Below are 11,646 nucleotides of genomic sequence, written 5' to 3'. Positions count from 1 at the left end.
AAGTTGCTAGAGAGAGCAGCGGGGGTTGCTGAGTCTTCTGGACGAATCCAGGTCTCAGTCAAGCCCAAGATACTAAGAGTAGAATGAGATGCAAAAGCTGGAATGAAGTCAGCTTTATTGACTGCTGACTGACAATTCCATAGACCCACGGAAAGAGAGAGAGGAGTGTGTGAGGATGAGAGAATGGGACGCAGATTGGCAGTATTGCGCTGCCTTTTGCGCGTGATGAAGGGGCATTGGCGAGAGATAACAGGAATGTATTGAAAGCACATGTTGATTAAGGTGAACAATAAGATAAAAAGAGGGAAGGAAAAGGGAAAAGGAGATACTTAAGTGCCTTTCTGGTGTCCTTGCTCGGTGGAGTCGCGCAGGTAGAGTCGCTGGTCTTTACCCGAGTCGGTCTGAACACGAGGAGGCTGAACACGAGAGCTGAACGCTTCCGCTGACGCTTCCGCGACAGCGCGCAAATTACACAGATATACAGATAATGCTTTCACCGCTTGAGTGAGTACAGCTGTTTCTCTCGGGCAATTAAGTGAATAACGTGAAAATGTGCCGAATCGAAACTGTTTAGGAGCAAAGGCTTAAGTGCAAATTACAGTGCAATATTAATTTTAATTTTAATATTAATTATTAACTCCTGCAGAGCCGTGTGGAGTACTTTAATTATGAATAGATGCACTTTTATGATGGATACATGTGCTTTTATGGACTTCAAAACTTAAACAGCCATTTAAAGCTCGGAAGAGCCAGGACATTTTTAATATAACTCTGATTGTAATCGTCTGAAAGAAGAATGTCATATACACCTAGGATGACTTCAAGGTGAGTAAATCATGGGCTAATTTTCATTTTTGGGTGAACTAAACCTTTAATCCTGGTGATGAAAGTTAATATATGCGGGGGAAAAAAGATACATTTAAAAAAGTATTTTAGTATTTTAAATACAAATTACAGTATCTTGAAGTATTTAATTACAAATTACATTTCATTTATTTTTGTTAAAGGTGGTATCAGCGATTTCAGGCCCAAACATAAATGTTCACATTCATCTAATCTTACCTAACGATCCGCTAGCTGCCCGCCCCATAAGCATGCCGTCAAAAAACGCGTCTCTGTAGGCAGCCTAGGCTCTGAGATCTGCACACAAAAACAGTTGTTTTCACCCGGTTTAGCCAAACACTCAAAACCAAAATAAATAGTGTTCCAACCAATCACCAACAGGGGAGGGTGTTGTGAGGTTTTGCGCTCGTGCACGGCTGCCTATGACGGCTGCACACAAAAACCTTGCAACACCCGTTAGGTAGGATTAGATGAATGTGAACATTTATGTTTGGGCCTGAAATCGCTGATACCACCTTTAAGGAAAATACAAATTACAAAATACTCAAAAGTAATTAAATAAGTATTTCAAATACATGTAATTAAAATACTGCCCATCTCTGAGTTTAGTTATAAATGGTATTTCTACTTGATTTGAAGCAGATAAATGTATGAATTTTTTCAAGTTTGAGATGCACACTGCGAAACCCCTGACTTATAAATACTGATACTATTACAACAACACTTCTGTAGTGTCTGGTAAAGCTGACGGTCGTGCCGTGGAGGATATACTTGTGATCGAGACTGCTCTGGAGGACAATGTTAATTAAACTGAACTAAATGTGAAACTATAAAGTAGAAAGACTGAACTAGTATTTTCTTGTAAATCCTACTCTGATCTTTGACCACTTTTTTTCACCGTGTCAAAAGTATTGAGCCGATAGCACAGTTTCAAGCACAGGATTGCTTTACAAATTTAATAGATGATGAATAATACTTGAAATAAAATTATTTCTGTAAGTACAACTTGCTGTTCATGCTTTGCGTGTTTTGTGCTGTACATCTAAGACTGAATGTTGCTAAATGGACTGACTAAAGCTGACTATTTGAATCCATGCAGTGACGCCTGCAGCTGAACCGGCAAAGCCTGCAGTATGTGCCGAAACTGTCGAAAAACTCACCCTGATGGTCAATGTCCTGACCCTAAGGGGGGTCCTCCAGTGATGCCTGCATCTGAAGCAGAAAAGCCTGCAGTATGTGATGAAAACTGCCAAAAAACTCACCCTGATGCCCCATGTCCTGGTCCTAAGGGAGGGTCCTCCTGGCCATAAAGAATGTGGCCATGCATGCAGTTAACGGTGTTGATTTTTTACCATTGATGTATGGGATGTTTTTCCTGTTTAACAAATAAATCTCATACTTTAGTAAGTCTCTTCATTTTTTTTTTATATTAATTTGCTTGAAGAGTTTCATTTTATATTGCAACAGCTAAACACAAATAACTAAACACAAATAACAGTACAGAGAAAACAAAAAAACAAACAAAAAAAGCTTCATGAGCTTGCGCTCAGTCTCAGTACAATTTCATCTCACGGAATGATGATAATATTAGAAACTCTCAGTAACGGTGTTCATTTCGACCCAGAGTCGGACATTAATGCCTACAGAGTTCTGTATGGAGATGGAACAGGTATAGTTTAGTTTAATTACGGTTATAACGTATTTGTCATCTGCTTGTATGTATCCACTATTAATAGCCTACAAGTCTGCTGTTTCGGACCAGGTCCGAATGATGATCAAAAATATACTGATGAGTTTAATAAAGTTTATTGTACATCACACAAAAGGTGAAGCATCAGTTTTACTCCAGACAATCACCGTAAGAGCTGAGTAAACACCTTATAAGAAGTGCGTAAGTACATAAACGAATTTCGGTAGAGTTGAGGGAGCATTTTCTTTGAAAACAAAATAATTCCACCTCGTCTTCAGCGGCTGCCTCGGATTTCGGGAGTAAATAGAGAGAGCTATGTTGATTAATACATCCAGCCACACAACACCTACAACACTTGGGAGACATTCTCGTCAGTGCAGCAATGGCGGATGTGTACAACTCGCTGTGAACTCGATCAGGGCGGGTCTATGTTAAAACGGCAGTGTCTGTCAACACTCGTGGGCGGGGCCTGTGGCTTTAGTGATGTCACTAAAGCCGCATTCTGAAAACAGGTCGTTGGGAAACACTGCTGATGATTTATGGGGATTAATAAAAAAGGAGTGAGTGGATTTTTATCACTATTGGGTGGTTGTGTACACACACTGCCAACACACATTTATGTCCAAACAGCATGCAAAAGTGAATTTTGCATAATAGGTCCCCTTTAAAAAAAGCTTTTACAGACTCAAAGACTTGTATAGGCCACTGGGGGGCGGAATGTACACCCCACGCTCAAGCGCATGTATAAAGCTTGCCACAAAGTAGTCTAATAGATAGATCGATTTCTTTATTGCCATTGTACAATTTTACATACAACAACATTTTTAGACTTTCCAATGTATACAATTAAGAATAGTTAAACTGCAATCAAAGGCCATATTGCACATTAATAAATAAAGTGCTCATAGTGTTATATTTCACATAAATTGTCTTGTATGTCAAGAATGTGTTGTGGTGATTTTGGGGATGTGTTTTCAGTTCAAAGTTGATTATCATGATAGCTTTGGAATAGAAGCTGTTCATGAATTTCATTGTGCGTGATTTGATAGACCTGTAGCGTTTTCCGGATGGCAGTAGTTCAAATAAATGATGGGCTGGGTGATACGGGTCCTTCAGAATGTTGTGTGTTTTCTGCAGACAACAAGAGGTGAAAATGTCATCCAGGGCAGGTAGCTGTTGATTTGTAATGTTCTGTGCGGTCTTTAGTACTCTCTGCAAAGCCTTTTTATCAGCTGCCTCCATACCACACCAGCATACCATATGTGATGCGATCTGGGAAAACCCGTCAGATCTAAAAATAGACCTAGTGTCAATTGTCAAAATTGGGTTTTTATTAAATTCAGTAACATCTTGTCTATCATCTCTGAATATATCCTGCCAAAATTCACTAGTTTAGTGCAGCAAGAGCAATTTATAGTGGCAAGCTGAAAAGACCAGGAGCCTCATTTATAAAACTTTGCGTAGGATTTGCGTCAGAAGTGGTGTACGGATGAAACATAGGACGTGCGTACGCACAGAAATATTCGGATTTATAAAACCGTGTGCACGCACATCCTACGCAGTTTTCCCTTAATAAATCACAATCAATTCTAAATGTAGCGCAGCTTTTGCGGCTTCATGTCACGCCCATAGTTGCCCATAAATAGTCCGTGAAACGCCCACAAGTTAATATTCATCGATTGCGAAATCATGGCAAACACAGAGGAAAACCAAGAAATGTAACTTCACTCACACGCAAGCGTGAAGCGCATGATCAGCCATTGTGCGTCATTACGCATTGTGATGGCATCATTTTATTACCATCCATTTGATTGCATCTGACAAGCTACAGATGTGTTATGAGGATGAATTGCATAACATGCTAATATTATTGCAGAACATATATCTTTTTGCAAATATGTGTTAATTTGCATTTCTGTTGTAATCTTCGTTTGATTTTGTTTTACACTGCAGATCGATCAAACGGGTGTTCGTGTAGGCTGTTAATTGTAAGACTTGCTTTGTGAAGTCTTCATGTTATTTATGAGAGGCAGTATTGCCATTTCTTTTACACAACGGTCTACAGTTTCACACACTTTCACGTGTTTCTTCCATCTGCCAATGGTGTCGCCATTTCTCATTTCACCCGTTTTTGTGCGTACGCCTGGGTCAGAGTTTGCGTGAAGGACCGCACATTTTCCCGTCAAGTTTGCTTTTTATAAATACCAATTATTGCGTAGAGAGCAGCGTACGCCTTCTTTTGTGCGTACACAACGTTTATAAATGAGGCCCCAGGTCTTTTCACTTGATTTATCAGTGGTTGGGGGATTAGCGTAGCATTTCTTTTAACCTTTGTGATGTTTCCCTGACAGAGGATAAAACACCTGAACATGAACTGTAAAAGCGGTTAACCTTCCCTGATTGAGCAGAGGATAGATCTTCCCTTACTTTACAGAGAATGACTCTTCTCTGGCATTGCTGTGCGTTAACACAACCTTCCGGTGATTAGACAGGATAAACCAACTTCCTCGACTATACAGAGGATGAAACACTTCTGTCGACACGGAGGAAAACCACATGTACTCCACAGAAAGAGAAGTACTTTTTTTACCAAAAACTCCAATCAAGCAAAAATAATTCATTAAACAATTTATTTGGTGAGAAACAGGGAACATTCCATACAAATAAAGCACTGAATAGATCTGTAAAAGAACTTCAGCATGAGTTCGGCAAAATCAATGTCATGATTTAGATTGGCCATCAGGGTGACCGCAGTGGCCGTCATGGTGACCGCAGTGGCCGTCATGGTGACCGCCATGGTGACCGTGATCGTGGTGGCCGTCACGGCGACCGCCATGGTGACCGTGATCGTGGTGGCCGTCACGGTCTCCATCCCACTCAGGCTGCTTTGGAGGTTCGGCCACAGGCTTCACTGCAGGCATTGGAGGTTCGGCCACAGGCTTCACTGCAGGCTTTGGCAGGTCGGCCACAGGCTTCACGGCAGGCTTCACTGCAGGCATTGGAGGTTCGGCCACAGGCTTCACTGCAGGCTTTGACGGTTCGGCCGCAGGCTTCACGGCAGGCTTCACTGCAGGCTTTGACGGTTCGGCCACAGGCTTCACTGCAGGCTTTGGCAGTTCGGCCGCAGGCTTCACTGGAGGGATACAGAGTCATCTTTAGTCGGCCCTTTCTCAAATCATGAATAGCAAGTGTTACAGAGTGATTTGTATTTTAAATATTTATCATCTTTAATCATTTTGTAAAGCTATTCTGTGAAACTGCTATATGTGCTAAATTTCAGGTATTTTTGTCATGGAGTAGGATATAACAACTATAGAAGACACTTGGGGGGGGGGGGGGGGGGGGAGGTATGCATACATTTATCTGCTTAAAAATCAATACATTTATCACTAAACTGTCAATCAGTTTTAAAGACAAGAGTAGTGAGGTGTAATACAAGCACAATGCAGATAGGAGACATGGACAGTTAATGTGTTTTTCATAAGTTTACTGTTGCAACTAAACGTACTGTAGCTACATGTTCAAAATAAGACATATTTTGTAAGATATTCATTTATGCATTTCTTCAGACTGTGTAATGAAGCTAAAAGATCTTCTCACCTGCGACTCCAGTGAGTGTTGTGCACAAACATGCAGACAGGCACAATAAAACAACACTCAACAAGCAGTACACTCGAGCTGTCATTCTCTCGACCTGTGATCTCACAATGGGCTCTGCTGGAAAACACGCGGAGTCAGCCAGTCAATCAGAAGGAACAGTGATGCACACAATACTCCAATGCAAACACGTGCTGCTGAACCGCTGTATAAAAGTTTTCTGAAAACGCGTTTTTAAAGATCCAAGGAGGTCTGGGTAACTCCAACCCTGATGAAACTCACCTGCGTGTAGCTTTCTAGTAGCCTAATCTTGAAGACCTTGATTAGCTTGTTCAGGTGTGTTTGATTAGGTTTGGAGGAGCGGAGCGCTGCGTTCATGCCAGATGTCGTAATAATAACAACCATAATTAGTATTATGACTAATGCCTTGTCAAAAATTAGTTCGTTACATAGCGACTACTGCCTTGCCTTGTCATACTGCCTTGCCTATGCCTTGTCATAGAGCCTGCCCACTCCCTATTAAGTCCTATTGTACCGAATTTTGGTTGTAGTTCTACCAGAGTTCCACTGGGGGCGATCACCCATGAGTGCAAAATGAATGGGAGTCTATGGGGCTAGACGGCTAAATTGGTCTCTTTCACCCGATTGCCGTTGATAAATATCAGATTTGATTGTAGGTTTTGCAAGTTCAACATGGGTTATAGGTCGAAAGTTGAATGAACCAGTACTTATGTCCTTTCGATTTCTTACAGGTTGAGTTGTTGTTGCCCATAACACGCTAGCATTCTGCTAATGAACGCTGATTGGTCAGTGAAGGACTGATTACGACCAGAGATACCGCTTGATGGCATCGTGGCATCCGAAGCGGGACCAGAAACAAACAAAACAAAAACTCTTCTAGCACGTGTATTTACCTGTGTTGTCGATGCCTCGAGAGAAAAGAAAGTGCAGAGCGCGAACGCACCAAAGTGACTGAAGGATTGCCGTAAAGCAGTATCTCTGGTCGTACGATGTGTATGACGTCATTGACATTTTTAAAAGACGTTTTAAAGCAAATAAGTGACTCAAAAAAATCTAACACCCAGCAATGTGTAATTTCTTTGCATCTCCTTTCGAATACAACATTCAAATTACTAGACAAAGAATTATATCCTGAGAAAAGTGGATTTTGATTGGTATAGCGCCATAGACCTCCATTCATTCTGCACTCGTCCTTTGAGCGCCCTCATATGGAATCAGAGTGGAACTGCAACCAGTTCAGAAGCCGGAAGTGTACTGAGAGTGAAACTTCTCGCCTTATTAGACATTCTCTGGACAGACTCTATGATATATTAATTCTGTTTTATTTTTTTAAACAACCCAAAAACACCTATAAACATTTGGATGCTGCATTAAACAAATTCTTAAAGGGAAAAATAAATAAATAAATAAATCAACTGATTCCAAGTGATCAAGGGCTTAGGACGTTCCAATTCAGCCAATTGCAGTTTCCACCAGTAGTGGGCACTCGTGCAACGTAAGCAATGACGTACATCCGAGTGAACGAGACGGAGGGAAGTTAGCGAGTGAAGGGCATGACTGGAACGCAGCCCAAGTGTTCAACTTTTGATTACTCGATTGGACACACTTATGGCTTGCAAAAAATGCAAGTGTTTACAGAGCTTTTCTATATTATATTTTCAATACTTTGCTTTTTTTCTTTTCTTTTTTTTTTAAATGTATGTACATGTCTGTTCAGTAGTCGCTATGTAACTAACATAAAACACAAATTTAAAATTGTGATGCTTCTAATTAAGTGATAAAAACAGTTGCAAATGTTGTACAAAATAGGCCTACACATATCATACTCATCTTTGCACCAATCAAATGTGCAACACTATATTTTTACTACCAAATTATATGTATCTAAATAAATTATAGTGGAATGTTTACCTCGACATCTTGCGATTTCGGGGCACATGAGTTCCAGAACATAATACATGAGCCTCGAATACCGCTTCAGTGTGGGTTTAGTGTGCATTAAAGGTGCTCTAAGCAATGTTGGGTGACGTCACTTCTTGTTGACGTTCAAAGTATTGTCAAACAAAACCAAGGCTAGCTCGACCCTCTCTCCTCCTCATCCCGTCCCCTCCCCCTCCCCCTCCCCCTCCCTCTCCCTTCCGTGTTTCCTGAAACAGTCATGAACCATTTAAAGGTGAACTAAGTAACTTTTTTTACCTTAACTGAACAGCTTCGGAGTCATTGGAATGGTTATATTACTTATTTCGGGTTGAATGGTGGTCGTTTCGCACCCCCCTGGTGCCCGTGAGCGGAAAATACGCACTTGCAACTTTGAGCCGGCGGGCCGCCGGCCGCCGCTTCAGGAAGTCTCGCGTGATATCAGGTCTCGCGATGTAAACAATTGCTTTACGGCCAAAAGAAATCTGCTAAAATGCTGTCATTATTGCGCTCCCTCACGCTGTCCGAACCCGAATGAAGAAGACGTTTTAAAGAATGTCCCATCTGCTTTGATGTCGTTGATCTATAGCCTCTGGTGTCTGAGAATCACCAACGAGTTTTTACAACAGTGTTGTCAAATATCTATTCCGAAGCTGTGGGGGGAGCTCTAGAGAGAAACCTGCGAGCAAAAAGCGAGAATACAGCGAAGAAATCCCGAAGCTACTGAGTGCTGCTTTAAAAAAAAAAAGAAACAACTGGGTTTACCCACCTGTCCAGCAAAAACAGAGCCACCTGAATGTCGGATCGGAAGCCCTTCTGCCAGCGGAGTTCTCGCCACCTTTTGAACACTTTTCCGATGTAAATTTGGGACTTTGTGCATTCCTTCTCTTTTTCCCTCAAATTCTTTGTTATTTGTTCATCGGAACGCCATCTCTTTGGTCGTGTGTCGGCCATATTGAAAATTCTCAAGAATATAAAATTTGAACGTTTGTCGTTGTCTAGGACATCTCTCCTCTAGCTAACTTCCCTCGTCATGCTTCTCTCTCCTCCACTCCACACACCCCCCTTTCATGTGCACGCGCACTAACCCACCAACCCCCACCTCCAAATCATTCTTGTCGGTTATTGGCTGGAAAACTGTTTGTTATGTTTCGTGGTCCAGGCTAGGCCAGTTTGTTTTTGTTGCCGTTTGTGGAGCCTGGGCTGTCTACAGAGACTGCATTTTATTTACAGTGTGTTCAGGGGACAGGCAGCTAGCGGATAGTGAGGAGATGTTTGCTGTATGTGACAAAAAATGTTTTGGCCTAAAAAACGTGTGACATCTCTTAGAGCACCTTTAAGGGCACTGCACTTTGGCATTTTTAAAGGGATAGTTCACCCAAAAATTAAAATTAGCCCATGATTTACTCACCCTGAAGCCATCCTAGATGTATATGACATTCTTCTTTCAGGCGATTACAATCGGAGTTATATAAAATAAGATGTCCTGGCTCTTCCAAGCTTGAGACTGAATGGCTGTTTGACTTTGGAAGTACACTATAGCACATCTGTTCATGATTAAAGTGCTCAACACGGATCGTGGGGGTTAATAAAGGTCTTCTGAAGTGAAGCGATGTGTTTGTGTAAGAAACACGAATCAGCCTCTCAGGAGCACAGCCCAGACTCGCTGCACCACAAGGAAGAGAGCACGCACTTCACCGGAGCACCCGCCCTAATCCTTCACTGGGTTTTGTCACCTTGTAAATAAATCCAACCTTTGTTTGAGCTATCCTTGTTGTGTGATTTTTTTGTTTTCTTCAAAGGTTCAAATGTTCACTTATATCTTAACTTGATGTGATTTTGTAGGCTAGTGTATTCTTTTTATGATGTACACAAATGGACCATGGTGAACATACAGGTTTTCAACCCTGTTTGAATACAAAACCCAGTTTAAAATAAAAAAAGTCCAGTGCAAGCATTACTCCTGCTCGTCATCGGCAGCTGTCACAGTTGCCAGGCGACAAGAATAATTCCTCCGTAGGCTAGACCGGTCCGAGCGCTTCACATGAGCCCTTTGATATGGGACGCAGCTGTAGTTAGCAACAATTTGTTAATATTGTGACAATAGGCCTACATTTTGTTACTTTAATTTACAAAATGTAGGACTTTTCGGACCTACATACTTCGTTAAGTATTCACGTACAAATGTGAAGTAACCTACTACTGAAGTACTTTTTTTCCCCTCACAGGACAGCAACACTACAAAATGATGTTCTTTTACAATATGATGCATTGGTAGACAACTTAGTGGATAGTGGAAATATCCACTCGAACACTCTGGAGACCATCCCAGATGATGTCCCACCAGCAGAAAGGCCTTACCGGGGTCTCTATTGTGGCAGCCCATCCCGGTCCAGCAGCACCACCAGGGTCTCCCTGCTCAGCGGAATAAAAGTCTACATCATTTTTTCTTATTTTATGTACTGTAAATTTAAATGTTTATGTTGATTTTGATATGTTTAATGTATGTTGGAAATAGTTGGAAAATGTACTTTTATGTAGCCTACAGAACAAATGATTTTCATATTTAAAGTTGCATACACATAAATAATGTACAGGATTTTCTTTCCTTTTAAAAAAAATATGAGTGAAAAAAGTTAAACAAGAATATATAGAAAAAATACTTTGAAGACGTGCCAATGCTTTGTAATCAATTCCAAAGTAAAGAGTTGCAGTAGTGCGTACAAAGCTCTCGCTTTCACAATCTGCAGGGGCGATCTCAAGGATGCTTACTTTAATATAAGCATCTATCCAGCGCACTGGGAAATATATCAGTTTTTCCTTTCAGAGCGAAGTGTACACATTTTTTTACTCTTCTTTTCAGGCAGACACAGAGATGCTCATGTCTCATCTCACGAATCCGGGGTCCAGAATCAACTCTGGGGGATGTGCGGCAGGGCTGCCGTAGATCTCTTCGCCTTGCAGGCAAACGCAAAGTGTCCGCTGTATGTTTCTCAATCAGGGATGAAAATGTGCCCGAACGTGTTGCTATGCATTCCCACCGCTGAGTCTAATTTCTCCCACCCTGGACAGAGTAAGAGAAAACTAATGATCTATCCGTCTGATAGCCCCTCGTTGGCCGGAGAGGCTGTGGCTGGCAGAGATTGTCCAGCTGGACCTGCACTGTCAGATGCACTGCACTGGCAAATATTTTACCCACACCCGGAACAAGTCGATCTTTGTGTCTACACCCGTGAAGGGTTAAATTTAAACGCATTTGGGCTTCCGCAGAAGGTTATAAACACTATCCAAAGCGCTAGAGCCCCATCAACTCTATGGCCTTAAATTGTGTTTGTTTGAGGGCTGGTGTACTCGTAAAGGAGTCATTACTGTTCAGTGCGTGTACTCTGCTTTTTGCTAAGCTTGATGAACAATGGGAGAGCGTTTTCTATTACCAAACTTTACCTTGCTGCTATTTCGGCTTGTCATGTAGGCTTTGAAGGAGTTTCAGTGGGACGGCACCTTCTTATATGCCGTTTTATGAAGGGAGTGAAGCGTTTGAGACCAGTGTCGAAGCGGCTGGTGCTGCCATGGGACTT

The 11,646-nt window shown here is 41.7% G+C and overlaps 1 protein-coding gene across 1 annotated transcript; it reads right to left on the bottom strand.

Moving 5' to 3' along the window:
• Window positions 1-5,253: 5,253 nt before the first annotated feature.
• LOC311095430 (uncharacterized protein) lies at window positions 5,254-6,381 on the bottom strand (the record flags this gene model as incomplete). Its single annotated transcript, XM_084133907.1, has 2 exons — window positions 6,134-6,381; window positions 5,254-5,666 (listed from the first exon to the last, which is right to left on the bottom strand). The coding sequence occupies exons 1-2, from the start codon at window positions 6,216-6,218 to the stop codon at window positions 5,254-5,256; spliced, it is 498 nt and encodes a 165-aa protein (XP_083990033.1). The 5' UTR covers window positions 6,219-6,381.
• Between the last annotated feature and the right edge of the window lie 5,265 nt (window positions 6,382-11,646).

The sequence above is a fragment of the Abramis brama genome (genome assembly GCF_963993115.1).
Source record: "Abramis brama genome assembly, chromosome: 13".
Taxonomy (NCBI): Eukaryota; Metazoa; Chordata; class Actinopteri; order Cypriniformes; family Leuciscidae; genus Abramis; species Abramis brama.
The sequence above is the reverse complement of the archived record's forward strand: the minus strand, read 5'-3'. Positions and strand labels throughout refer to the sequence as shown.